The sequence below is a fragment of the Suncus etruscus genome, chromosome X (genome assembly GCF_024139225.1).
Source record: "Suncus etruscus isolate mSunEtr1 chromosome X, mSunEtr1.pri.cur, whole genome shotgun sequence".
In the NCBI taxonomy this organism is placed as follows: domain Eukaryota; kingdom Metazoa; phylum Chordata; class Mammalia; order Eulipotyphla; family Soricidae; genus Suncus; species Suncus etruscus.
Genome location: NC_064868.1, coordinates 19,316,172 through 19,343,879, shown reverse-complemented (window position 1 = coordinate 19,343,879; position 27,708 = coordinate 19,316,172). Strand labels below are relative to the sequence as shown.

The window sequence follows — 27,708 nt, the reverse complement described above, 5'->3', positions numbered from 1 at the left end:
AGCCCTTCAAGTCTAGAGCTACTCAAAAACGAACCATGAGGGGGGCTGAGCGGTGGCGCAAGTGGTAAGGTGTTTGCCTTGCATGCACTAACCTAGGACAGACTGTGGTTCGATCACCCAGTGTCCCATATGGTTCCCCAAGCCAGGAGCGATTTCTTTTTTTTTTTTTTTTTTTTTTGGTTTTTGGGCCACACCCGGTAACGCTCAGGGGTTACTCCTGGCTATGTGCTCAGAAGTTGCTCCTGGCTTGGGGGACCATATGGGACACCGGGGGATCGAACCGCGGTCCATCCAAGGCTAGCGCAGGCAAGGCAGGCACCTTACCTTTAGCGCCACCGCCCGGCCCCCAGGAGCGATTTCTGAGCGCATAGCCAGGAGTAACCCGAGTCACCAGGTGTGGCCCAAAAACAAAACAAAACAAAATTCATGAAAAGCAAGAAAAATGCTATTCCTAACAGGTAGGTTCTATAGCAAAAAAAAAAAAAAATTATGGCAAAGTTCCATTTCTAACCTGAATTGCTGTATAAATGGAAACTTTATTTAGGAGCAATTATTTTGTGCTCAAAAATAGATTCAATCCAATATACTGCCAATTTTTACATTTATTATAGTCCAGATTTTAATAGATCAAATTTCCATCATCATAAAATGAGAACAATCCTACAGCTAGTACTAGGTAATGAGCTGTGAAATTCCAAGTATTGATTTGAAAATACATCTCAGTTTAGAAGAAATTTTAACTTCATCCGAAAGTATTAGTAAGCTGGAATTCTTCAATCATCGTCTACTGTTGGTTTGATTGTCACTCCTCTTCTTATTTGTCCCCAACCAATTAAACTGCAAAAGAAATAATGGATATTTTATGTTCACTTCAATTTTAGTAGCATATAATCAGGATATTACCTGTTTGTTAAATTGAAATTCGTTCCCAAAGCCTATTTCTATCATAAAGAAAGCCTGTATTAAGGAAAGAGAGATAGTACATACAGTATAGGGGTTAAGGCACTTGTCTTGCAAGCAGTCAACACTGATTCAACCCCTGGTACCACATATGGTTCCCCCAAGCAGTGATGGGGTTCACTCCTGAGTACAGAGCCAGGAATAGGCCCTGAGCATTGCTAGGTATGGCACAACCACTTATTTCCAAAAAAAGCAAGCCCAATTACCTCAATTTCTTTTTTTTGGTGTGTGTGTGAGGAGGGACTACACCTAGAGGTGCTCAGGAATTATTCTTGGCTCTACACTCAGTAATTATTTCTAGTGGTGTTCAGGTGATCAAATGGGACAGAGGATAGAACCCAGGTCGTCCACGTGCAAGGCAAACATTCTACCTACTGTATTACCATTCTGACTCCCTTTCAATTCTTGTACGTCAAGAAAGAGAAGGGCTATAGCCAGAATGACAGGAAAAGCTATTATTATAAAATATTTATTAATAATAAATTAATTTAAAGTAATAATGAATTTAATTAACTATGGTGCTTCTTAAGATACAGAATCAACCTAAGTGTCCAACAATGGATGAGTGGATTAATAAGGATATGATAGATTAAAATGGAATACTAGGAAGCTGTAAGGAATGATAAAAATACAATTTGCTACAATTTGGATATAGCAGAAGAATATCATGTTAACAGAACTAAAGACTATCATGCTAAACAAAGTTAAGTCAGAAGGAGGACAAACTCAGGATGATCCCACTTATCTTTAGAATATAGAATGCATGCAAGGCAGAAAAGTGAGGGAAAGCTAAATTTTCCCTGATTCCTAGGTTAGAGAAACGAAAAGGACAGAGAAGGTAAAAAGAGGTGGACAGAGGAAACAGTGTGTCTTGGCCACACTGGCGGTATAGAGGTGTGGTATATACCTGAATCACAGAGCCACAAAAGAGAAAACCCAAGATCCAAACCAAAATAAACAATAATATACCTGTCAAGGAAGCAGGCTGCAGAGGGAGAGGGAACTAGGGGATACAGGTGAAGAGAGGTCAACACTGGTGATTAGTGCTGGGATACTAAGAGCCTAGAACTCAACTATGAATAACTGGACATCATTGAATCAATAAAAAATTACGGCGAAATGGAGCTGGAGCGGTGGCGCAAGCAGTAGGGCATTTGCCCTGCACGCACTAACCTAAGGCAGACCACAGTTCGATCCCCTGGCATCCCCCAAGCCAGGAGCGATTTCTGAGCGCATAGCCAGGAGTAACCCCTGAGCATTAAGGGGTGTGCCCCCTCAATAAAAAAAACTATAAAAAATTTACGGTGACAAATGAAGCTAATTGTATTCATTCTGTCAAATCTACCTGTTCCCTTTGTCCTGCAGTCTGTGCTCACACATATGTGGTGTGTGCATGCATGTGCCTGGTAGTGGGAATTGAACTGTGATACTAGAGATTGATCTGAGGTTCCGACATGAGACCTGCCCCTACCACTACTTAAATGGCAAATCCTAAATTTGCCGGGGGGGGGGGGAGTGAGAGGGAGGTGTTTGGAAGCTACACCTAGCAGTGCTGCATAGAAGTCACTTCTGATAGACCATGCAGCGGTTGGGATCGAACCTGGGCCTTCTGCATGCAAAGCATGATGAACTCAGCTTTCTGCACTGTTACTCTCTATCCTTTCTTCCTTGAAACATTTCTAAGCATTCATGGCACCTCAAAGATCAGAATGGCTACCAAGCATCTCTTAGGCCAAGGGAATTCCTGGTCTAATTTCCCCATTGTTTACTGTGCCTATGCAAAAAAAAAAAAAAAAATGGACGGACGGAAGTAAGGAAGTAAGGAAGGAAGGAAGGAAGGAAGGACGGAAGGAAGGAAGGAAGCAAGGAAGGAAGGGAGGGAGGGAGGGAGGGAGGGAGGGAGGGAGGGAGGGAGGGAGGGAGGGAGGGAGGGAGGAAGATGGAAGGAAGGAAGGAAGGAAGGAAGGAAGGAAGGAAGGAAGGAAGGAAGGAAGGGAAAGGAAGGAAGGAAGGAAGGAAGGAAGGAAGGAAGGAAGGAAGGAAGGGAGGGAGGGAGGGGAAAAGAAAAAAGAAACAACCCTTTTTTAAGAAGTTGCTGGGTTTGTTTTTTTTCTCTTTTGTTTTTGCTCTCGTTTTTGTTTTTGATTCTTTTTATGTATTTGGTTTGTTTCTTCATAGCAGATGGTTTTGGTTTTTGGTTTACTCTTTTTATTGTCTTAATCTTTTTTGCACTTTTTTGTTACTCCCTTTTGTTTTTGGTCTCGTTTTGGTTTTTGTCTTGTCTCGTTTTATTTTGTTTTGTTACTTTTTTCTTCTTTCCCCTTTTTTCTTCCAAAGGGATACTTACAGCACCTAGACCCATATCCCTTTATATCTCTAATAGAGCCACATCACTGGAATCACCCTGATCAGCATCATATTTGGAGGGAGAAAAATGGATGGTACCAAGACCAGACAGTCGTATGTCCATTTGGTGGAAACAAAAAATGATCAGACTTGAACACAAAATCCAAAGTTGACGACAACAGAAATGATATCCAATCTACATCAAGCTGTACATGCTGTACATGTGGGGAACAGCTGCACTAGCATTACGGGGGGTAGAGGAGGGGGAAGAGGGATGCATGCCGGGAACAGGAGTGGAGGGAGGACAACACTGGTGGTGGGAATGCCCCTCATTCATTACTTCTATGTGCCTTAAATATTACTGTGAAAGATTTGTAATTCACTTTGCACACACACACACACACACACACACACACACACACAGATCTGAATAGCTTAGATGTAAAGGGAATTAAGAGAACTAAAGGAGGGGGCCGGGGCGATAGCAAAGCCGGTAAGATGCTTGCCTTGCATGCAGCTGACCAAGTTCAATCCCCAGCATTCCATATGGTTCCCTGAGTGATTCGTGAGTGCAGAGCCAGGAGTAACCCTGGGCACCACCAGGTATGGCCCAAAATTTAGAAAGAGACAGAGAGAGAACTAAAGGAACATATAAAAGCAGATTATCAACAGGACCTCTCATTGAATCAATGAGAAAACTGAACTGCTACCTCAATTATAGTCCCCAGAATGAAAGCTACCTAAACATAGGTAAAAATGAACGCTAACAAGCATAAAGATCATTCAAATGCTCTTTTTTTCTTTTATTCCCTCCCCCACAGATACCATCTTCTTTTAACAACTTTATCATATTTGCAAGTTTTAAACAAAGTCTAAATTTTCTTTTCTTTTTTTTCAGGTCACACCCAGCTGTGCTCAGGGTGGTACTGGGAAACTATTATGGGGGTCAGAGAATCAGACACATGCCATCTGCATGCAAGGCATGCTGGAGTATCTGTCAGACTCCCAAAGCCCAAGGTTTCATTTCAATACAATTCTCTCCTTTTAAGGGCAAATACAAAAAGATCTTTTGTTTTAAAATCTATCCTAAAAAATGATACTATCATACTAGGATAGTTAAGTGTACCATTCCAAGAAACTAATGTGGTCTATGTTGAGATTTGTGTGTATTTTTTGTTGCTCTGTGGTGTGGGGAATCAAACCTAAGACCTTGGGCATGTATTCAACTGTTGAACCACACCCCCTGTTGAATTTTCAAAACCTTTTTTTTGTTTTGTTTTGTTTTTGGGTTACACCCGGCAGTGCTCAGGGGTTACTCCTGGCTCCACGCTCAGAAATCACTCCTGGAAGGCACAGGGGACCATATGGAATGCCGGGATTTGAACCAATGACCTTCTGCATGAAAGGCAAACTCCTTACCTCCATGCTATCTCTCTGACCTGAATTTTCGAAACCTTTTAAGCTGAATTTGCATATGGCCGATCCAGGTTCGATCACCGGCATCCCATATGGTCCCCAGAGCTTTTCAGGAGTAACCCCTGAGCACTGCCAGGTGCATATAATCACACAAGAGAAAAACCAAATAACAAAAGACAACAGAAAGCAGAATTTACTTCTAAAAAAATTGAATGTTCAATTAAAGTTGTAATTAAGATAATCTAGCTCAAAGGGCTGGAATCAGTTCCTGGAGTCACAGGGCTCAATCCTTCGTGCCTCCTAGTCTCCCTAGCATTAGAGTGTAGCCACCAAGAACTTCTGGGGAGGTCCCCAAATAATGACAGAAAAAAAATTTCAGATCTTCTGAATGAGTGATGAGACCATCATGGGTCACAGTAGAAGGAAAGCTTTAATGAAGGAGGGAGGTAAGAAGGAAAGAACAAAGTCCAGCATGACTTGAGTAATTGTGGTAACAAACAAGATATGGAAAAATCTAAGTTAGCAGATTTACATGAGAAAAAGTAGGCAAAAATGTAAATGCTTTAAAGCAGACTTCCAGGGGCCACAAAGTTCCAGACTGCAGCTTTGTATGGAAGAAACCCAGGTTTGATTCCTGGCACCACTTTTGTCTCCCAGCAATAAGCCAGGATGTAGCTCCTGAGCACCGATGGGTATGGACCCAAAACCAAAAAAGAAAAAAAAAAAAACACTTCAGAAAGACCTTTCATGATCAAAAATTGAGAAGTTGTTAGAATTAGAGGCCAGCAAGATTAAAAATAAATGTTAAGAAAATCAATTGTGACTGGGCTCTTAAATAACAAGCGAATCTTGCAATCTTTTACAATAATTTAAGGTGTGAAATGGAACTGATAATGGTCATGATGCAACTGCACGGACTAGAAAGTGTAGATTCAGTAACTAGAGAAAGGAGTCATAGACGTGTATCTTTCCTGGCACTATTGACTCAATGTCTAAAATAGCACACTGGGGCACACAAACACTCAACCCCAGACCTTCATTTCTAAATACTATTTCCCACTAACAGGAACCAGGGTGCCTTGGAGAAAAGGTCAATTCTAAAATTAGGACAAAGCAGGTAACAATGAGTCTAGAACATCTTTTTCCAAAAAGTATGATATTCAAGGATTCTATGACTCCTTACTGTGACTAGATAATTAAATAATAGGAAAGAATGAATTGCTGATAAGTAATTACTGATAAGTAGGGACTGGTGAGGATGGGTGTGTATGGCAATCACTACAGTTAAGTCCAACTCAAACAAGAACCATCAGTAGGCACAGGAGGGTAAGATAAGGTGAGGAGCAGACTATTGACAGAAAGAATCTCCTCACAAAATTCTTACTAGTAGGAATGGCAAAAAGAGTAACTATATTGGGGCTGGACAGGGTTCAGGGGTAAGTAAGGTGCTTGCCCTGCATGCAGCCAACACTGGCTTAATTACCTGTCAAGAGCTATGGTCTCCCAAGGACCACAAGAGGACACTCCTGAGCACAGAGCCAGAAATCAATTGAGTAACTAGGTGAGAACCCCTAAACCCCCTCCAACAGTAACTATATAATGGAGAAACTGGACTACATGACCAAAATTAACCAATCAGGCGAACGTGTACCTCTGGTTTTGATTCCCTGACGATACCAGCACCTATATAAGTATTCCTGCCCAGAATACATAACCTTAGTCTAGTCTTAGAAATATCAAATCAAACCCGAAGTGAGGAACAGATGAAAAAGTGACTAGGTTGTATTGCTCAAAACTGCATTGTCTAGGAAGAGAAATTTTCAGGGGGACATCAAAGAGTAATGAAAACTAGAATATAAGATCCTAGATTGGGAGACAGGACATTATGAGGCAAGCAATAAAACTAGAATATAAACTATAGATGTCACAATTTTATCAGTTAGACATCTCAAATAGGACATGCCAGAGAATATCCTTGTTTTTAGAAATCATAGACCCAAGTATTGAGAGATTAAGGAGCATGATATATACAATTCTTCAAATAGTTCAGTCAAAAGTTACACACATACATATCATATACGTTGTGTTCTAGGAAGTGTGCATGGGTAAGTACACAGCAAAAATGTTGACAAAGGCTAATAAACTTACCGCCAGTGCTTCTCAACCCTTCGGCTAAGTGCAATCTTTTCTCCTACTTCTGTGCACACAGGATTAGTCAGAACAATTTTTCCCAAATCAGCTTTCACTGCGCTAACTCTTCCTCCTGTTGACAAGGATCCTATGTTCACCATAAGAACTTCATTCTTAGACAGCTTTTGCACCTACAGAAATAAATTGGGGGAAAATAAACTGCAAAATCAAGAAAATGCTTTCCGTAAATGATTTTTCCATGAGTATTTCCCCATGTGCTTGTGGTTATAAAAGAAAGTTCTACAGAAATTTCACTGTAATAGAACTTATCAATACATATACAAAGGCACCCACTGATTTTATGTAAGACCTACCTTTTAAAAAACAAGTAATTTCGGCTAGAGCTACAGCAGGTAAGGTCCTTGTTTGCTTTGCATGTGGCTGAGGATACTACATATGGTCCCCTTAATTTTTATAGTGATTTTTAGTCACATTTTTCTTTTCTGAATTTGAGTTAATTATAAAAAAATCAACCTCAAAATTGGTGCTAACATCACCACCACTTTTTAACAAATAACGACAGAAGGCACTTACCTTTGCTGCTTTCTTGTCTCCTTCAGTACGGACACCTAGAAGCCGTCTAAGTAGAAAATAGGAAATTTCCAGTTCTGTAAAGATCTCAGGTAAAGCTTCAATAGCACCAAGTACCTGCCCCACCATTCTGTCAGCTCGGCACAAAGTAGGGTCGATTTTTGTTCCAACTCCTGATATAAAGAATACACATACATGTATTTTTACTTTTAGTTCTCTAAAAAACTGCTTACCCCAAAATTTAGCTAAACAAGGGGCGGAGAGATAGCACGGAGGTAAGGGATTTGCCTTTCATGCAGAAGGTCACTGGTTCGAATCCCGGCATCCCATATGGTCCCCCAAGCCTGCCAGGAGTGATTTCTGAGTGTAGAGCCAGGAGTAACCCCTGAGTGCTGCCCGGTGTGACCCAAAAACCAAAAACCAACCCCCCCCCCCAAAATTACCTAAACAAGCATATAACCAAACCTCAACCCAACTCCCAAAGAACACTTCTTTTTTTTTTTTTTTTTTTTTTTGGTTTTTGGGCCACACCCGGTGACGCTCAGGGGTTACTCCTGGCTATGCGCTCAGAAGTCGCTCCTGGCTTGGGGGACCATATGGGACGCCGGGGGATCGAACCGCGGTCCGTCTCCTAGGCTAGCGCAGGTAAGGCAGGCACCTTACCTCGAGCGCCACCGCCCGGCCCAAAGAACACTTCTTTACATATACTTATAATCACATTTTCATATTCATGTAATAGCTGCACAGGGTGACGAGATACTGACTTTATATTAACTCAGGATAGTTGGGCAGTTGAGTACAAAAAGATCTGAATTCAATCTAAACTTAAAATAGGCCTGTTATACTGGCAGCCTGGAGGAAAAGATGGGTAGTATGGGATGCACCTAGGGAACATTGGTGGAGGGAAGTCGACACTGGTGGTGGGATTGGCCCAAATACATTGTATGTCTGAAACCCAACTACGAAGGATTCTGTAAATCACAAAGACTTCAATAAAGTTTAAAAAATTTTTTTAAAAAGCTCTGAATTCAGGGCTTGGAGAGATAGCACAGCGGTATTTGCCTTACAAGCAGCCGATCCAGGACCTATGGAGGTTGGTTTGAATCCCGGTGTCCCATATGGTCCCCTGTGCCTGCCAGGAGCTATTTCTGAGCAGATAGCCAGGAGTAACCCCTGAGCACCGCTGGGTGTGTCCCCCCCCCCCCAAAAAAAAGCTCTGAATTCAAAACAAAAAGCGAACAATAATATAAATAAAAAATGAGGGTTGGAGAGATAGCATGAAGGTAGGGTGTTTGCCTTGCATGCAGAAGGACAGTGGTTCGAATCCTGGCATCCCATATGGTCCCCGGAGCCTGCCAGAAGCGATTTTCAGAGCGTAGAGCCAGGAGTAACCCCTGAGTGCTGCTGGGTGTGATCTCCAATCCAATAAATAAATAAATACATAAATACATAAATAATGAGTCTCCAGGAGAGAGAGATGATGCCATGAAGCCTGGTAGCTGAGCCTTAATCCAAACCCCGGTATCACAGGGTACAACCCTGGAACACAAGCAGAAGTGGTCAAGAACATGCCTGGCACCAAGGCCTTGTAGCACTGTGGTTTCAGTCCCTCAGCTTGAACCGCTGCCCTGGTTAGTCAAAAATCACCAGAAGAATATCTTGGGCATACTGAGCACTGCTTGGGAGTCTCCTCCTCCCAGTCCCATGAATTGGAATATCTTTAATGCAGAATGAAAAGGCATAAAATTCATTATAAGTCATTTGAGGGTATTTGTCTGGTATTTTCTACTCTGAAGGGTTGATTAAAAAAAGATTAAAGACTTTATATATAATACCTGGGTCCAATTTAAGATACTTTTGCTGTGTATATTTCTTGTTGGGGGAGGGAGTATGTTGTCATACCCAGCTCTGTTCGGGTTTACTCCTGGGTCTGTGCTCAATGAACCATGTGGCGTTGGGAATTGTACCAGGGTTGGCCATATGCAAAGCAATGGCCCCCTAACACTGATAGGAATGACCCCTAAGCACAAAGCTGTTACACCCCACTCAGGAAGGGCACACATCAGAAATGTTGCACTCCTGAAAAAGAATTATTTGCCAAAAAGGCCCGCTTAGAGCAGTCAAATCAGTTGACCCTTTGCGTGGATTGTTTGGCCATAATTCTAAAACGTGGCTGTAACTATCTCTCTCTTTATTTTTGACCATTATTAGAAATCAGGCCTTAGTAATTCTATCTAACAAAGGAGGACAGTACAAATCCCGCCAAAAGTCTCCCACTGACCAGCTCTCTGTGATCTCTGCTACCTTGGCGCCAAGATCATGTTTTTTCCCCAAAACTTAGCTCATAGTAAAGCAATTTTCAGGTTTCCCCAAAACTCTAAAACATTTCTCTCTCTTCCCACTTCCCTGAAAATTACCTGGTTTTCTCCTGCTTACCCAAAACAAAGCTAATTCACAACAAAACTGCCTTTCACCTTCAGTATCGGTTCTTTAATATGCAAATTTTAGCCATGGTCTTTCATTCTGTTTCCCTAACCATCTCCCACTGTCTTTGACCTCCAAAATTACACCCTGCATTCCAAAGCTCAACCTTTAAGTTACCCAGCTCAAAAAATAAATTTGTCTTTCTAGATGCAAGTCCCCATGCATTCTGTGTGGTCTCATTCATTTCATATTTCATAATTCATTATTCCATATTCACCTCTTCGTGCTCCCGCTTGGCTCTCAGTGGGAAAATGAACCCACTAAGGTTATGCTTAGGGACTTTTTATCCCATCAGGATAAAACAGTCCGCAGCACAAAGCCAGGGAACAAGCCTCCTGAACATCACAGGGTATGACCCAAAACCAAAATATCAACAACAACAAAAAAAAAGGATAAAACTGTATTATGACATAAAACCAATAGCTTAAGTACAATATTTTCCCATCTCATTTCAATTATGAAAATATCCAATGAAATCTCTACTTTTGGGGCAATACATTTTCCATGACAAAAAACACAAACATCCACCAACTAAAAGCATGGAACAAGAAGAGTCCTTACCAATCAGACCGCCTGGAGCAGCATACTGAAGATCATTGTGCTCCGCAAAAAGTGATACAATTTTGGAAAAAATTGGTTTACACATGAGTTTTCCTTCACTATCTTTAGAAACAATACCAGGTCTGACTTCTATCTCTTGGCCCACCTGTAAATATATGCATTAATAATTAGGATCACTAGAAAACAATAGGAAACAATACATGGAAAAATAATCCTAACAAGACCATAAAACTAAAAAAGCAGAAAAGGCAATTCTCTTTTTCTCTTCCAAGCATAACTATCTTCAAAATGAGAACCATTTAACTGCCCACCACACAAGCCTATTATTATGTTTCATACTCAAGAAGCCTATAAGGGGCATGTGCCTTACACACAGCCAATCCAGGTTCGATCCCCAGCATCCCATATGGTCCCCAAGCACCACCAGGAGTGATTCCTCAGTGCAGAACCAGGAGCACCTTGAGCACTGCTGGGAGTGGCCCAAAAAATAACAAAAACAAAAAAGAAGCCTCTAAGTCACATTCAAAAGACATACCAATAAATTTATATAAAAAATAAAGCACAAAAACTAACTTTAAAATCCAGAGTGTTCATGCTAGTTTCCCATTTAAAACAATAGAAAAATGAAACAATGAAAATTCAGTATACCTTTAATACTCCTTTTAGAATACTACCACCAGCCACACCTCCTTTAAGGTCATCAACTTCACAGCCAGGTTTGTTGACATCAAAGGATCTAATAACTAAAAGAAACAAAAAATTAAAGTTCTGACATTTCACTTTAGAAGTATTCATTTCTAAGTTAACTTTTCAGAAACAGTAGTATCTTATACAGAACTGAGTTTACTGATGCCTTATTTGTGATAAAAGAAGTTGAAATAACTTAAAAATCAGACATACTATGGCACATCATACTATCAATTACCGTGCAACTATTAACCTAGTTCCACAAAGAAAACAAAATAAACAAGTATACATGGTAAGAACAAACTGTTAACTTTGGTCACTTCATGGCTAAAGAGCTAAAACTGAAAGGCAGGGAGATATGCCTATGTTTTGTAGTTTGGGGCCACCTGGCTATGCTCTGGGGTCAAACCGGTTGTGCTCAGGGAACCATAATAGGTAGACATCAAAACGGGGTCACCAAGTGCCTGTACTATCTATCCAGGATTGAGAATCTTTACAAAAACTCTATTTTACAATTTCCGTAATAAAAATTTAGTTTTAGAGGCCGAAGCGATAGCTTAGCAGATAGGGCACTTGCTTTGCATGCAGCCAAGCAACCCCAGGTTCAATTCTCCAGCATCCCATATGGTCCTCCAAGCCTGCTAGGAGTGATTTCTGAGTGCAGGTGTTACCAAGCATCAACACGTCTGCCCCCTCCAACAAAAAACCCAAAAAAATTAGTTATAACATGGCAAAAAGGGGGTCCGGAGAGATAGTATGGAGGTAAGGCATTTGCCTTTCATGCAGAAGGTCATTGGTTCGAATCCCGGCTCCCATATGGTTCACTGTGCCTGTCAGGAGCGGTTTCTGAGTGCTGAGCCAGGAGTATCCCCTGAGCACTGCCGGGTGTGACCCCCCCCCAAAAAAAAATAACATGGCAAAAAGGAACTGAAGCTAATTAAGGTGGGCCTTGCACATAGTGGTCTGTACTATCTTTCCAGACTATATATAGAAATAAAATAAGTTTTATGCGACCGGCGAGGTGGCGCTAGAGGTAAGGTGTCTGCCTTGCAAGCGCTAGCCAAGGAAGGACTGCAGTTCGATCCCCGGCATCCCATATGGTCCCCCCAAGCCAGGGGCGATTTCTGAGCTTAGCCAGGAGTAACCCCTGAGCATCAAACGGGTTTGGCCCAAAAAACAAAAACAAAGTTTTAAAAACTATTTTTTTCAGAGCCAGAGTGGTGGCGCAAGTGTCTGCTTTGTCGATGCTAGCCTAGGACAGAACATGGTTCAACTCCAGCTCCCCAAACCCCCACCGTGGGGTCCCATATGGTCCCCCAAGCCAGGCGCAATTTCTGAGTGTATAGCCAGGAGTAAACCCTGAGCATCACTGGGTGTGGCCCAAAAACAAACAAACAAGAAAACTATTTTTTCAGGGTCCACAGTAGATAGGGCACTTATCTTGCATGTGGACCATCTGGGTCCAATCCTCAATGCTCTATATGGTTGCCCAAGTCCTTCCAGGAGTGATCCCTAAGTACATAGTCAGAAGTTAAATCATGAGCCCAGTCAGTTGTGTCAAAACACAAACAACTTTTTTTGGGGGAACATACCCGGTGACGCTCAGGAGTTACTCCTAGCTATGCGCTCAGAAATGACTCCTGGCTTGGGGTACCATATGGGATGCCGGGGGATCAAACTGCGGTCCGTCCTGGATCAGCTGCGTACAAGGCAAATGCCCTACTACTGCACTATCACTCTGCCCCCCTAAAAAACCTATTTTTTTTTTCATAAAAAACAAAAACCAAAACCAAACCTAGGATTACATGATTTGTACTTCAATACTGCCTGCAGCACAAGAGGCTCCAGCTGAAGGTGGTATACAATTTTATATACCATTGGATTCAAACCGGTTTCTTGAAGGCTGAAAACCACTGCTCTAGAGAATGCTGTGATTGCATCTTCACATAGCATACAGCACAGTAAGGGCAAGTTTTTACAAGTTCTTTCCTGGGCTAGAGTTCAATCCTGAGGCCTCATCTAGTCCTCCAAGCCCCACCTGAAAGTAGAATAACCCTGAATACCACAGGGTGTGGTCTCAGAAACAAATATATATGGAGACTAATTTGTTATCACCTTTACAAAGATGTAATAATGAGCCTGAATGATAGTACAGAGAGTAGGGTGTTTGCCTTGCACATGGCTGACCTGAATTCAATCCCTGGCACCACATATGGCTCCCCTGAGCCTGGAGTGCAGAATCAGGTGTATGCCCTGTGTACTTCTGGGTGTGGCCCAAAAAGATCAAAAAGAAAAGGCAGTGGGGGCTGCTTCTAGCATGCTTGGGTCTATGCATTCCTATAGTCCTTGTGACATCATGAAATGATTGGGATTTGAGGCCTTGCCCTACTCCATCCAAATAAACTATGTATTAACAAATACTTCTAAAGGAAATCATCAAAATAGACAAAATCAAATCTAAGACCAATTCTATCATTTACCAATAAGCCGGGGCTCTGAAGTGAAGTCTCTTGGAGGCACTGGAATTTTCTTCACGATGTACTCACAGACAACTTCAATATTGTATTTTAACTGAGCAGAAATTGGAATAATAGGGGCTCCTTCAGCTACTGTACCTAAAGGATAAAATTAGACATGATACAAATTCTTCATAATTTCTCAGACCTTGTTCTGTACATGCCAAAGGAAATTTTGTTATTGTTCTTGTTTCACTCTGCACTCAGGGAGCATTCAGGGGTATTCAGGAGTGGGATGCTGGGGATCAAATCTGGGGAGGCCAAGTACAAGAGCCATACCCATTGTACTATCGCTCCAGCCTCAAGTCAAAGAAAATACTGTATATACTTGAGTATAAGCTGAGTTTTTTGGCACAAAATTTGTGCTGAAAAACCCAAAATCAGCTCATACTCGGGTCATACAGGTTATGCACGTATTCTCTGGTCGTCTTCTGCCGTCTGCTGGAGGGGGCGGTGCCTCAGCTTTGTCCACAAGTCGAGGCTAAGCTGAAGAGGTAGGCGGCTGAATTGAACTGGATGCCACTGAACTACAGAACTCACAATATTCTGTGCTTTGTATGAGACTGACAGCACTGATGGTAGTATCTACGAACTCAGTGATTTTGACAATGTCTATGCTGATACCCTCACACCAGATACAGCTGAAGCTCTGTTTAGACACACAAATGAGGAGGAGGAGGAATCCAGTTTTGAAGGATTTTAACCTTTGGGATTTAGCTTGATTACCTGTTAAGGTACAGTTTTCTGCACTTCATTTAAAGTTTTAAAGTTACTGTTGCTAATGTAGTGTTTCTTTAGCAATAAATATTGAAAAACATTTAACCTACTGATTCCTCAATTATTGTAATTTTTTCGGTATATATTTTTATTTTTGAAATTTACCAGTGGCTGTTGCATTTTCCACCTCAGCTTATACTTGAGTCACTAAGTTTTCCCAGTTTTTAGGGTAAAATTGGGGGGTATCGGTTTATACTCAAGTATATACAGTATCTAATATTCTAACATGATGCCTAATATTACCAAATAGATGACTAACCATTCCCACACAAATGCCAGCAACTTATAGTAAGTGGTATATATTTCTGTCTGTGTTTATTCCTGAAAAGGAATACTATTCCTTTTAAGAAAAAAACCTCAAAATTATACTGTTATAGTCAATATACTAAAACAATAAAAACTGTTTGAGAACACTATCACTCCTGGGAAAGAACATTTTACAACTTGCAAGATTTCTGGTAACATGTGATTAATATCCCAATAAACACCAAGATAAATTATAGACTCTAACACAGGCAGGACTTGTGAGCTGGAAAAACTTAAGATGGAACATATTTGCTCCTTAAGTATCTAAAAGTCTGGTGAAAATGAGTTACTGCTTCATTGTTACTATAGGACTAGGCCCATACGAAGTCTTTTTCTTAATAAAAACAGCCAGGACTAAGTCCTGAGCATAAGTGGGTGTGGCCCCAAACCCTTACCCCAGAAAAAACTTAAGTTTTGGGACCATAGAGATAGAATGGCCCTCAAGAACTGCCAGAAACCACCTTTAAGCATCACTGGGTCAGAACAAAACAAACATATATTTTAGCTTATCAAATTTAGCAGCAAATTTCACTAGCTATATCAGGTGACTATTAAGTAGTAGGCAGAATAATACTTAAGATAAAAAAAATTATGGTTTTTGTTGTTGTGTCATACCTGGCTCTGCACTCAAGAAGTTATTCTTGGTAGGCTTGGGGGTACTATGAGATGCCAGGATCAAACCTGGGTCAGCCACATGCAAGGAATGTGCCCTTCCCCAAGATCAACAAGTTGAACCTGTTTTAATTATTACAGTAAGAGTTAATCTAGGGGCCGGAGAGATAGCACAGTGGTTAGGCAAACACAGGACGGACCCCAGTTCAAATCCTGGCACCCCTGAGCCTGCCAGGGGCAACTTCTGAGCGCAGAGCCAGGAGTAGCCCCTAAGCGCCACTGGGTGTGAGTTAATGTAGGGGCCAGTATAAGGGTTAAGACTATACTTGCATGTAGCTGATCCTAGTTTGATCCCTGGCACTATGTATCGTATTTTCCGGCGTATAAGACGACCTCCTAATTTTGCAGTTAAGACATAGGTTTAGGCCTATATTCGCTGTATCAGACAGAACATTCCTGTGCTGCAACTGTATATACCACAGTGAGCCAATCACAACAAGCAAAGATTCAAAGGTCATAATGTAACAGACTTCCTCTCTGACTCTGGCCAATCTGAGCAGGCTCTTTACAGTGTAGATTCGGGTCCAGAAGATTGTCTAATTTGCATGCATAAAAAGCCTGCTTGGATTGGCTGAGTTAGGCGGTCCGAGCAGCCTTGCAGTGATTGGTGCAGGATCGAGTTGGAAAATTTGTTTTGTGGCAATATTCAGACAACTTTCATTTAGCGGCATATTGAAACCTTTTTGGGATATACTCGGCGTATAAGGTGACCCCCGACTTTTGGTTGACTTTTTTTTTGTTTCAAAAGTTGTCTTATACGCCAGAAAATACGGTATACAGTCCCCTGAGCACCATCAGGAATAATCATCCAGGTGTAACTTCAAACTCTTTTGTCTCAAATGAGAACAAATAACATGATTCTAATAATATCTGGTATCCAGGGGTCAGAGAGATAGCATGGAGGTAAGGCGTTTGCCTTTCATGCAGAAGGTCATTGGTTCGAATCCCGGCACCCATATATATGGTCCCCCAAGCCTGCCAGGAGCAATTTCTGAGCGTAGAGCCAGGAATAACCCCTGAGCGCTGCCAGGTGTAACCCCCCAAAAAAACAAACAAACAAACAAAAAAAAAATCTGGTATCCAGATTAAATGTGTCACAATGATTCAGATTAGCTATTATGGCTTCTAACCTTGTACAAATGCAAGAATCTGTTCGTACTGTTCCTTAGCTTGGCTTTCTTTTACCAAATCAATTTTATTTTGTAGAATCAAAATATGCTTCAGTTTCATGATTTCTATGGCAGCCAGGTGTTCAGATGTTTGAGGCTGGGGACAAGATTCATTGCCAGCTAGATGAAGAATAAAAGATAAATGAATTTAGAAGAAAATCATCAGAACAAACAAATCTATCAGACAGAATAAAGATTCATGGTTGCCACGGGCTGGGGGAAGGGGGACTACACACTGACTGCCGAATGGGCAGGGAGGTGCCTTTCAAGGGGTGAAGTTCTTAAACTAGGGACCCAAGATACCTGCAGTAATTTGTTTTGAGTATACAGAGCCAGTAAATTATACACTTGATTGCATGAATGACTGATAAAGTTCATGTTATTTTACTAGTAATAAAATCTGGCAACTAGGGACTAAAGCAATAGTACTGTGGGTAAGGTGCTTTCCTTGTTGGCCGCTGACCTGGGTTGGATCCCCAGCATCTCATATGGCCCCCTGAGCACTCAGGAGTGATTCCTAAGTGTAGAGCCAGGACTAACCTGTGAGCATCGCTGGGGGTAGCTCAAAAACTAACCAAAAAAACTCTCCAAAACTGGCAACTAGTAAAGGAAATGTGTGTTAAGCCACAGCCTGCGGTGCTGAGGAGCCATGCCATACTATTTTTCAAATCCAAAACTCCTCTGTACGCAAAGCACATACATACTCAAGCCCTATGAACTAACTCCGGGGCCCCATAAAGAAAACCCTTAAATGGCTCAGCACTCTGAAGGTAAAATGCCTACAGACTCCTGACATGTATTCACCTGTTCATTTTTCCTCACTAGAGCCTCCTGCGCTTTTGGTTCCCATCCTTGGTCCTAAGCAAGAAGCTTGGAATCAATAAATTGGTCCACAGGTATTGTACTCTGGATCTAACAATTTTAGAGTCTTCTTTTTTTCGTTTGTTTTGGATCGCATCTATCAGTACTCGGGTTACTCCTGCCTCTACATGCAATATATCACTATTGGTGGGCTCAGGTGACCAGACGGAGTGCCGGGGACCGAATCCAGGTTGGGCGAGTGCAAGGCAAATGCCCTAACAGCTGTGCTATCACTCCAGCCCTTAGAGATGTATTCCTAAGACTAAGATAGTAATTAGAAGGGAAGGCAATACAATCTATGGGATTTCAACTACTTTTAGAGGCTACTACTTCTGTACAAAGGGAGAAGAGAATACGAACTATCTATAGGTTATCATAAAGAATAGTCATGCTCCGCTGAGCAAGACACCATTCACTTTTCCCCAATGCCATGAAGGTGGCCTGTACTATATTCAGTAGGGCAGTTTTAAAAACTATGTGCCTGGACACAAAGAGGTCATTCAAAGGGCAGGAAGCCATGGACTCGAGAGTCCCAGGTTAAATCCAAACCACTGCAAGGGCCACAGAGCACTGTCAGAAGTAGCCCCCAAGAACCACAAGGAGTCCCCTCAGCCCTGAATTATATCCTAGGGTCAGAAAGATAATTCAAAAGGCTGAAAAGTTTGCCTGACTTAGAAGGGTTTGGGTTTTATCCCCAGCACTGTATTTTTCACCCCCACCTCATTACTAGACCTTAGCACTGAGTCACCCAACCTGCACATCCAGGTCAAATATTATCAGGAGTGGCCCCAAGGGCCCCAGCACTGCCTAGCAAACCCCTCCCCAAAGAAATAGCACATCGGTAGGGTGTTAGTCTTGCATGCAGCCAACTCAGGACGGATGGTGGTTTGATTCCTGGCATCCCATATGGTCCTCCAAGCCTGCCAGGGGCAATTTCTGTGCAGAGCCAGGAGTGACCCGAGCGCCATTGGGTACGACCCAAAAACCACACCCACCCCACCCCCACAAAAAAAAAAAAAAGCACACAGGTCAGGATATAGCTCAGAGAGATGGGGTTTTGCATGCAAAAGGCCCAATTTCAATCCCTGGTTCCGTTCCATAACATAACACCAATATCATTCAAATATACTGTCCAGGGTGAACCAAAACAAAAATTATACCCCACACTAAAATTTCACGGGATCAAAGAAGGAAGACAGCACAAGTGTGGTACTGAAAGCCCCAATTCAGCACTAGATTTCAATACTTATCAGATCCGCATCTCTAAAAAAGCGTTAAGAGAAAGTAGATAGTTCAGGGACTAAAAAACAAGAACACATGTATCTTTAAAACAAACAAAACCAAGGGTCCAGATATAGCTCAGCGGTAGAGCATATGCCTCATGTGTGTGAGGCCCACCACAAAAATATTAGCAAATAATTCCAGTCAAGAGGGGACAAGTACCATTGGCTAGTTTTATCTTCTTTACTTAACTCTACTGTAAGAATTCTCACAAGATAGTACCAAGTCCATCATGTTTAGTATTTTGTGACAGCTGCTAGGTAGGGGTGCAGTCCTGCCTACTAGCTCCTACTCCTAGTACCCTTATGTAATGAATATGGTCCTTAACGACTTAACCCTCATTTAAATCTTCCACACATGATTTGTTCCACACTGATTTGTCCAAACCAATTCTTATATATTTACCTATCAATAGAAGAGCTGCATCCATCACTGCTGCACCATTAAGCATAGTTGCCATCAAAATATCATGACCCGGACAGTCAACAAAGGAAACATGTCTAACAATGGAGAAAAAACAATCAAGTTCTCAGATGAGTCAATATTTCTCAACATGCTAACTGAAGCCCCTAAAGTTAAAACACTTTAAAAACGGACCATGGGGTTTACGGCCAACCTGGATTAGATTTGATCCACAGCATCCCTGAGCTTTGCCAGGAGTAACCCCTGAGCAACACTGAGTGTGCCCCCAAAACAAAAACTGACCTTGGAGACTGGAGAGAGTACAGCAGTTAAGGTACTTGGCTTGCATGTGGTAGACCCAGATTTTAACCCTGGCACTCTAGTCCCGTCCACCCCCCCACCCCCCCAGGCCTCCCCAAGCCCTGCAGAAATGATCCCAGAAGATAGAGCCAGGAATAAGTCTTGATCACAGATCAAATATCAAGAAAACAACCAAACAAAAATACTATTTATTCTGGTCAGTTATTTTTATAATTTAAAATGTATATACTTTTTATAATTAAAAAAATCAATTATTGGGGCCGGGCGGTGGCGCTGGAGGTAAGGTGCCTGCCTTGCCTGCGCTAGCCTAGGACGGACCGCGGTTCGATCCCCTGGAGTCCCATATGGTCCCCCAAGAGGCCAGGAGCAACTTCTGAGCGCATAGCCAGGAGTAACCCTGAGCGTCACAGGGTGTGGCCCAAAAAAAAAAAAAAAAACAACAAAAAAAAAAATCAAAAGGCCTCACTATCTTTCCCTAGTTCCAACTTCACTCAAAATAAAAATAAATATCTTTGTAGGACAATCCTACAAGAGTAGTAATTAAAAATGACTTTTGTTGGGGCCAGAGCAGTGGCGCAAGAAGTAAGGCATCTGCCTTGCCCGCGCTAGCCTAGGACAGACCACAGTTCAATCCCCCGGCGTGCCATATGGTCCTCCAAGTGATTTCTGAGTGCATAGCCAGGAGTAACCCCTGAGCGTCACCAGGTGTGGTCAAAAAAAAAAGAAGAAAAAAGAAAAAGACTTTCCCCTATCCAGGAAACAGAAACAGGGCTATTCAAAAGAAAATAAGGAGTCTGGGGAAAGAGTCCTTTAAACTGATGAGCTGTGTTCCCTTTCATTCCATTCTGTTTAAATTCCCTTTGGAGAATTTTTGTGTGACCATTCAACAGTTAAATACTTGGTTTTCAGCTTTTTTTGTTTTTGTTTTTGGGCCACACCCGGCGGTGCTCAGGAGCTCCTGGCAGGCACGGGGGACCATATGGGACACTGGGATTCGAACCAACCACCTTTGGTCCTGGATCGGCTGCTTTTAAGGCAAACACCGCTGTGCTATCTCTCCGGGCCCGGTTTTCAGCTTTTTAATATCTTGGATATGTAAGCACAACAAAATAGGAAAATATTAAGCATCTTAGCATAAAAGAGATTACCTGACTAATTTGAAGTTCCCTTTAGTTCCTGGAATGTCCGTTGGAAATTCATCAGGTGTACTACTTCCACAGGATCTATAGCATTCTGGACGAGGACAGCTTGGGTCATCAAGTTTATAAATCTAAGGTTTTAATAAAAAAAAGGAAACTCAGATTTGTTCCCCTCATATGCAACAATGAGTTAGCTTCTAGTTTCACAATATACAGCTCACCTTAGCATTAGCATATCCAAGTTTGATGGTAATATTTCTTTCAAGTTCATTTTTGAATCTGACAGTGTGAACTCCAGAAATAGCTTTTACAACTGTGGATTTCCCATGGGCTACATGACCAATTGTACCTAGATAATGTGAAAAACGTTAATGTAACGTACATCTAATGAGCACCATTTTTCAAGTAGAGTTAGCATAGAAAACACAAAGCTATAATTCATTGTAAATATTCACATAAACCCAACAGTAACTTCAATTTTGTTCCTCCTATACATCCTTTTATATGTGAAACATTCTGATACAGAACTGAAAAGAGCTTTCTATATAACTGAAAACCTTGCTTAAAATTGTTGTTTTGGGGCCGGAGAGATAGCATGGAGTTTAAGGTGTTTGCCTTGCATGCTGAAAGACGGTGGTTCAAATTCCGGCATCCCATATGGTCCCGAGCCTGCTGGGGGCGATGTCTGAGCATAGAACCAGGAGTAGCCCCTAAGCACTGCCGGGTGTGACCCCCCCAAAAAAATGTTGTTTTGGGAGACTGAAGAAATAGTACAGAAGGTTAAGCACTTGCTTTGCAAGCAAACCTGGGTTCAATCACCAGTACCCCATATGATGCCCCTAGCTCCAACAAGAGTGATCTCAGTGCAGAGAGAGGAGTAAATCCTGAGCATTGCTGGAAGTGGCTAAAATAACAAAATCTGGGGCCAGAGAGATAGCACAGGGGTAAGGCATTTGCCTTAAACACAGGATGGTGATTTGAATCCTGGCATCCCATATGGTCCCCTGAACCTGCCAGAAGCGATTTCTGAGCATAGAGCCAGGAATAACCCCTGAGCACTGCCGGGTGTGACCCCCCCAAAAATAAATAAATTAAATAAAATAACAAGATCTTGTTGCAGGTAGAAGATGACATCAGTACTGGTGTTGGAACACTGCTTGAAATTCAAAAGAGTAACTCTAGGGCCCAGAGAGATAGCACAGCGGGCATTTGCCTTGTAAGCAGCCGATCCAGGACCAAAGGTGGTTGGTTCGAATCCCGGTGTCCCATATGGTCCCTAGTGTCTGCCAGGAGCTATTTCTGAGCAGACAGCCAGGAGTAACCCCTGAGCATCGCTGGGTGTGACCCAAAAACCAAAAAAAAAAAAAAAAAAAAAAAAAAACCCCAAAGAGTAACTCTAAATCATTGGATTTTTTTGGGGGGGGGGCCACACCCGTGATGCTCAGGGGTCACTCCTGAGGACCATATGGGATGCCAAGGGATCAAATCGAGGTCTGTCCTAGGTCAGCCATGTGCAAGGCTAATGCCCTACAGCTGCACCACTACTCTGGCCCCCTAAATTATGAGATCTTAATAAAAATTAGCATAAATCATATAAAACCTTGTTTATTAAGAAAATTTTCGATGGTCCGGGAAGGTGGCGCTAGAGGTAAGGTGTCTGCCTTGCAAGCGCTAGCCAAGGAAGGACCGCGGTTCGATCCCCCGGCGTCCCATATGGTCCCCCCAAGCCAGGGGCGATTTCTGAGCACATAGCCAGGAGTAACCCCTGAGCGTCAAACAGGTGTGGCCCAAAAACCAAAAAAAAAAAAAAAAAAAAAAAAAGAAAATTTTCGGGCCGGAACGGTGGCATAAGCCAGGAGTGATTTCTGAGCGCATAGCCAGGAGTAACCCGAGTGTTACTGGGTATGGCCCAACCCCCAAAAGATATTTTCCATGGGGTACAGTGGATAAGTTCTATCCCCAGCATCTCATATGGTCCCCTCAGCACCACCTGAAGAATTTCCTGAGTGCAGAGCCAGGAGTTACCCTGAGCAATGCAAAATGTGACCCAAAACCAAAACAAGCAAACAAGAAAAATTTCCAACATTTCCAGAATGAAGTAAGTAGGTATAAGTCACAATACAACCAAAAGGAATCTATGAAAACTAGGCAAGAACTGGGTTAATTATAGTAATGCCGTCAAAGGTACTATCATCCTAACATTTTATTGGCCTCATGGCAAGACTTACTTTTAACTAGGTTTTTACTATGCTGTTCCTACACTCTTTTTTGGGGGCCACACCCGGTGACAGTCAGGGCTAACTCCTGGCCATGTGCTCAGAAATCGCTCCTGGCTTGGGAGACCATATGGGACGCCAGGGATCAAACTGAGGTCCATCCTGGATCAAACGCATGGCAAACACCCTACCACTGCGCTACTGCTCCGGCCTCTGTTCCTATAGACTTTTAACTTTCCCAAAATTTACACTCAGTCAACCTAACTTCTCTAAAGATCTAAGTGCCAATTAAAAATAAAACAATTCTACTTAGTAGTAGCTAATATATCACATTAAACTTTCCAAACTCTGCCCTTGTAATAATACCCCTAAATGGTAGATATTCACATGTTCACCTCTTCCTTTAACTTCTGCATATCACCTTTTCATTAAGCATTCCATATTTGTCTTTTCTTCTCACCATGCTATTCAAAAAACCCTAGTGAGTGCTTTGCTCAGCAGAAGCAGGGTCAAATCCTACTCTTGAACATCTGCATCATCTCATAATTAAGGTAACCACACAAAGACAACACACGCTGGAGATCAAGTCAGCTCTCCAAGTTTGGCTCAATCTTACCTATATTTATGGTAGCTTGTCTACTGATAACTTCATGTGAAAGTGGTGTCAGTTTAGTTACGTCCTGCAAGCAAACACATATTTTAAGTCATACATGAGATCAAATCACAAATCTTCTTTTGAGTTTACATTTAATAAATCTATAATCTGGGCTGTTTCGGTCTCTTTCTCATAAATGAGATCAAATCACAACTTTTCCTTTGACTTTACATTTATTTACAATCTGGCCTGTTTCGATCTCTTCTCCTAAAATGCTTTCCCCGGACAAGCAAGAGTGCGTTTTGATGACTGAGAAGCGAGAGTCCTTCATTGTAACACTTATCACTACATCCATTCACTTGTATGACACTAGTATTACAGACAGTAATACAGTCCCCAGGTCTTTAGAGGTTCCAAAAAAAAAAACCCAAATATAATCAACACCGTGAGTTTCTAGCCGAAACCTGGGCGGATCGAGAAGAGGGTGCAAGGTAGTTCCTCCTCATTCGTACGTGGCTTTCCAGAGGTTCCAGCGGTGAAACGTGCGCGCGGCTTAGGGAATCGGGGTCCCCTACGTTCCCGACAGCCCAGCATGGCCCGACGGCACGATCTGAAAATCGCTAGCAAGGATCGATCACCTCCCCACTCCCGATCTTCCTTTGCCCTCTCTTCCGGCGAAACTTACCAACGTGGAGAGATCCTGGCGAGAAAGATGTGGCTGCCCCAAAGTCACGCCGCCCTCTCCCCCAGCCATCTTGCCCAGAGAGGAAGGAAGTCTCCTTGTCTACTGCCTGACTGCTCTCAGGTCTTCTCAAGGGAGGCGGGGCAAGTGGCGGCGGGCAGCCCGGCGTATGCCTGTCCAGAAAAACAAGCCTGACTGAAGCTCTACTTTTGCATTCTTTAGCGTGATTTTTAAAGTGCCTTAAGACCTGCCTATTTGTTAAATATCATGACAATTTTCGGAGATTGTGGGGAAATTGTTGAATATTTGTGCAGGCAGTGTTGCGAACAGTCGGACAAGAGTACAGGCCCCCAGTGTAGCTAGGCGGGCAATGCTTGTGCCGGCCTGGGAGAAGTCACTTCCGCTCCCAGTGGCGTTGCTGGGAAAATTTTGCTGCCATCTAATTTGTTAGACTAGAAAGTGGGATGTTCTCTCTACTTTCCCATGATTTCACAAAGCGGAGTCGGCTTGGATCTTGAGAATCCGGCGGGTTAAAGGGCCTTTTTCCTGGCGAGAGCTGGGCGCGGGGAGCTGGCCACCCGCTTTGCACAGTGCATCCCCGGAGTGGGGGGGTTGGGGGTGGGGTCCCTGGTGAGAGCGCCCCCTCGCGTTTATAGGGAACTCTCGGGTGCCCGCGAATAGTAAAAGTCAAGTCGAGCTTTCCAGTCTCAAGTAGCCCCCTCTGGACACAAACTTGAGTTGCTTTACTTACTACCTTAGTTAGATAACACACGGGGTTATCTTAACACCTGGTGGTGTGTTGTTTGCTTTTAAAGCTAGTGCCTGAAACCCCCACTTACTTTTCCCCCTTTCTTTGGTTTTGGGCCACAGCCAGCGTTGCTCAAGGTTTACTCCTTTCTCTCTAAACTAAGGGATTATTGCTGACAGTATTTGGTGGACCATAGCGTCTTCCTCTTGCAAGGCAAGCGCCTTTCCTACTGTCTTTTGCCCTGAAGCTCCATTTATTTAGTGAAAAGATTACCACCAAAAAGTCGATATCCTAAAATGTAAAGGTTTTTTTTTGGGGGGGGGACCTTTTAAACCTCGTTTTCACCATGTGCTAAATTATAAATTAGAGCTGGAGAGATAGTACAGTGGGTAAGGTGCTGGCTGACCTTGCACAAGGCCAACCTAAGTTCCATTCCCAGCACCACATGGTCCCTGGAGCAGCACCAAGACTGATCCCTGAGAACTGTGGTGTGTCTCAATAAAAAGCTCCCCTCCCTCAAATACTTTGTCTCTTTGGTTGGTTTTGGGGCCACACCCGGTGACGCTCAGGGTTTACTCCTGGCTATGTGCTCAGAAGTTGCTCCTGGTTTGGGAGACCGACCATATGCGACGCTGGAAGATCTATCGAACCACGTTGTCTTTTAGAGCATGCAAGGCAAATGCTTTACCGCTGCGCCACCGCTCGGGCTCCACCCCCCAAATATTTTTAAATTAGCGATTAATAAATTTGAAAGTTCTTATAAAGAAAAATACTGGTGATGATTTAAAGGGCTGGAACAGGCTAGAACTCCAGTTAAAATTCCAGAAATGTATGATTCTCCCGACCAGCACAGGAATCTCTCTCTCTCTCTCTCTCTCTCTCTCTCTCTCTCTCTCTCTCTCTCTCTCTCTCTCTCTCTCTCTCTCTCTCTCTCTCTCTCTCTCTCTCTCCAATAACGAAATACAGATACTAGATTTATATGAATAGTTTGCAACATATGCAAATATTGGATGGTTATCTTGTATACCTAAAATAACATGTTGATTTCTTTTTTTGCTTTGTGGGCCACACTCAGGACTTATTCCTTGCTTGTACTCAGAGATGACTCTTAGCAGTATTGAGTTCAGCACAAGCAAAGTGAGCTCCTACCTTCAGTACTCTCTCACCAGCCCAATTATTTCTTAAAGCTTAGAGGACAGGGATATAAATAGCCCAGCGACAGAACTCTTGACTTGCATGCCTGACACCATGAGTTTGATACCAGCAATGCAAAAATTAATAAATTGGAGGCAGAGGTTGTAGCTCAGCTTAGAGGCTTGCTTGCTTATATGAGATCCTGCAGTCAACAGTATGGCCTGAATATTAATAATACTTTGGGTTGGAGAGATAGCACAGCAGGTACTTGCATGCAATCAACCCCAGTACTATCCTGGGCATCCCTTATGGTCCCGGAAGCACTGCCAGGAGTAATTTCTGAGTGGAGAGCCAACAACAACAACAACAACAAAATCCAATTAAAAACAATTTTGTGGGGCCAGATAGCATGGAGGCAGGGCATTTGCCTTGCATGTAGAAGAACGATGGTTCGAATCCTGGCATCCCATATGGTCCCTCTTGCCTGCCAGGAGCGATTTCTGAGCATAGAGCCAGGAGTAATCCCTGAGTGCTGCCAAGTGACCCAAAACCAAACAAACATACAAACAAAAAACCATTTTGTGGGACCAGAGCTGTGGCGCTAGCCTAGGATGGACCGTGGTTTGATCCCCTGGCATCCCATATGGTCCCCAATGCCAGGAGTAAACCCTGAATGTCACTGGATGTGGACTAAAGGAAAGAAAAAACAATTTTGTGGTTTTTTTTGTTTTTTGTTTTTTGTTTTTTTTTTTGGTTTTTGGGCCACACCCGGTAATGCTCAGGGGTTACTCCTGGCTATGTGCTCAGAAGTTGCTCCTGGCTTGGGGGACCATATGGGACACCAGGGGATCGAACCGCTGTCCATCCAAGGCTAGCACAGGCAAGGCAGGCACCTTACCTTTAGCGCCACCACCCGGCCCCATTAAAATTCTTTTTTTTTTTTGGGTCACACCCGGCAGTGCTCAGGGGTTTTTCCTGGCTCCGCGCTCAGAAATTGCTCCTGGCAAGCACGGGGGACCATATGGGATGCCGGGATTCGAACCAATGACCTTCTGCATGAAAGGTAAATGCCTTACCTCCATGCTATCTCTCCAGCCCCCAATTTTGTGTTTTTAATGCACTTCTATAAGGTTCTTGTAGCATAAATAGTATTAATTTTTTGGTTGGTCTTTGAGTCACAACTGGAAGTGCTCACTCAGGTCTGAATCCTGGCTAGATGCTCAAGGGCCATTCCTAGAAGTGTTCAGGGAACCATATGGGGTGCCAGGGATCAAATCTAGGGCCAAAGGGTCGGGCGGTGGCGCTAAAGGTAAGGTGCCTGCCTTGCCTGCGATAGCCTTGGACGGACTGCGGTTCGATCCCCCGGTGTCCCATATGGTCCCCCAAGCCAGGAGCAACTTCTGAGCACATAGCCAGGAGTAACCCCTGAGCGTTACCGGGTGTGGCCCAAAAACCAAAAAAAAAAAAAAAATCTAGGGCCAAAAAAAAAAAAACCCGAAAGAAAAAAGAAAACAAGCAAAAACAAAAATAAAAAATCCAGGGCCAGCCATATAAAAGGCAAATAAACACCATACCCATTATATTATCACTCAGCTATTAATTTCTTTTTTTTTTTTTTTTTTTTTGGTTTTTGGGCCACACCCGTTTGATGCTCAGGGGTTACTCCTGGCTATGTGCTCAGAAATCGCCCCTGGCTTGGGGGGGACCATATGGG

At 42.8% G+C, this 27,708-nt stretch overlaps 1 protein-coding gene across 1 annotated transcript; it reads right to left on the bottom strand.

Annotated features, from left to right (window-relative positions):
* Positions 1 to 516: 516 nt before the first annotated feature.
* On the bottom strand, positions 517 to 24,199 carry EIF2S3 (eukaryotic translation initiation factor 2 subunit gamma). Its single transcript, XM_049766754.1, has 12 exons — positions 24,116 to 24,199; positions 23,452 to 23,515; positions 20,841 to 20,968; positions 20,629 to 20,750; positions 19,163 to 19,257; positions 16,577 to 16,735; positions 13,656 to 13,790; positions 11,137 to 11,231; positions 10,489 to 10,633; positions 7,447 to 7,616; positions 6,871 to 7,043; positions 517 to 837 (listed from the first exon to the last, which is right to left on the bottom strand). The coding sequence occupies exons 1-12, from the start codon at positions 24,182 to 24,184 to the stop codon at positions 774 to 776; spliced, it is 1,419 nt and encodes a 472-aa protein (XP_049622711.1). The 5' UTR covers positions 24,185 to 24,199; the 3' UTR covers positions 517 to 773.
* Between the last annotated feature and the right edge of the window lie 3,509 nt (positions 24,200 to 27,708).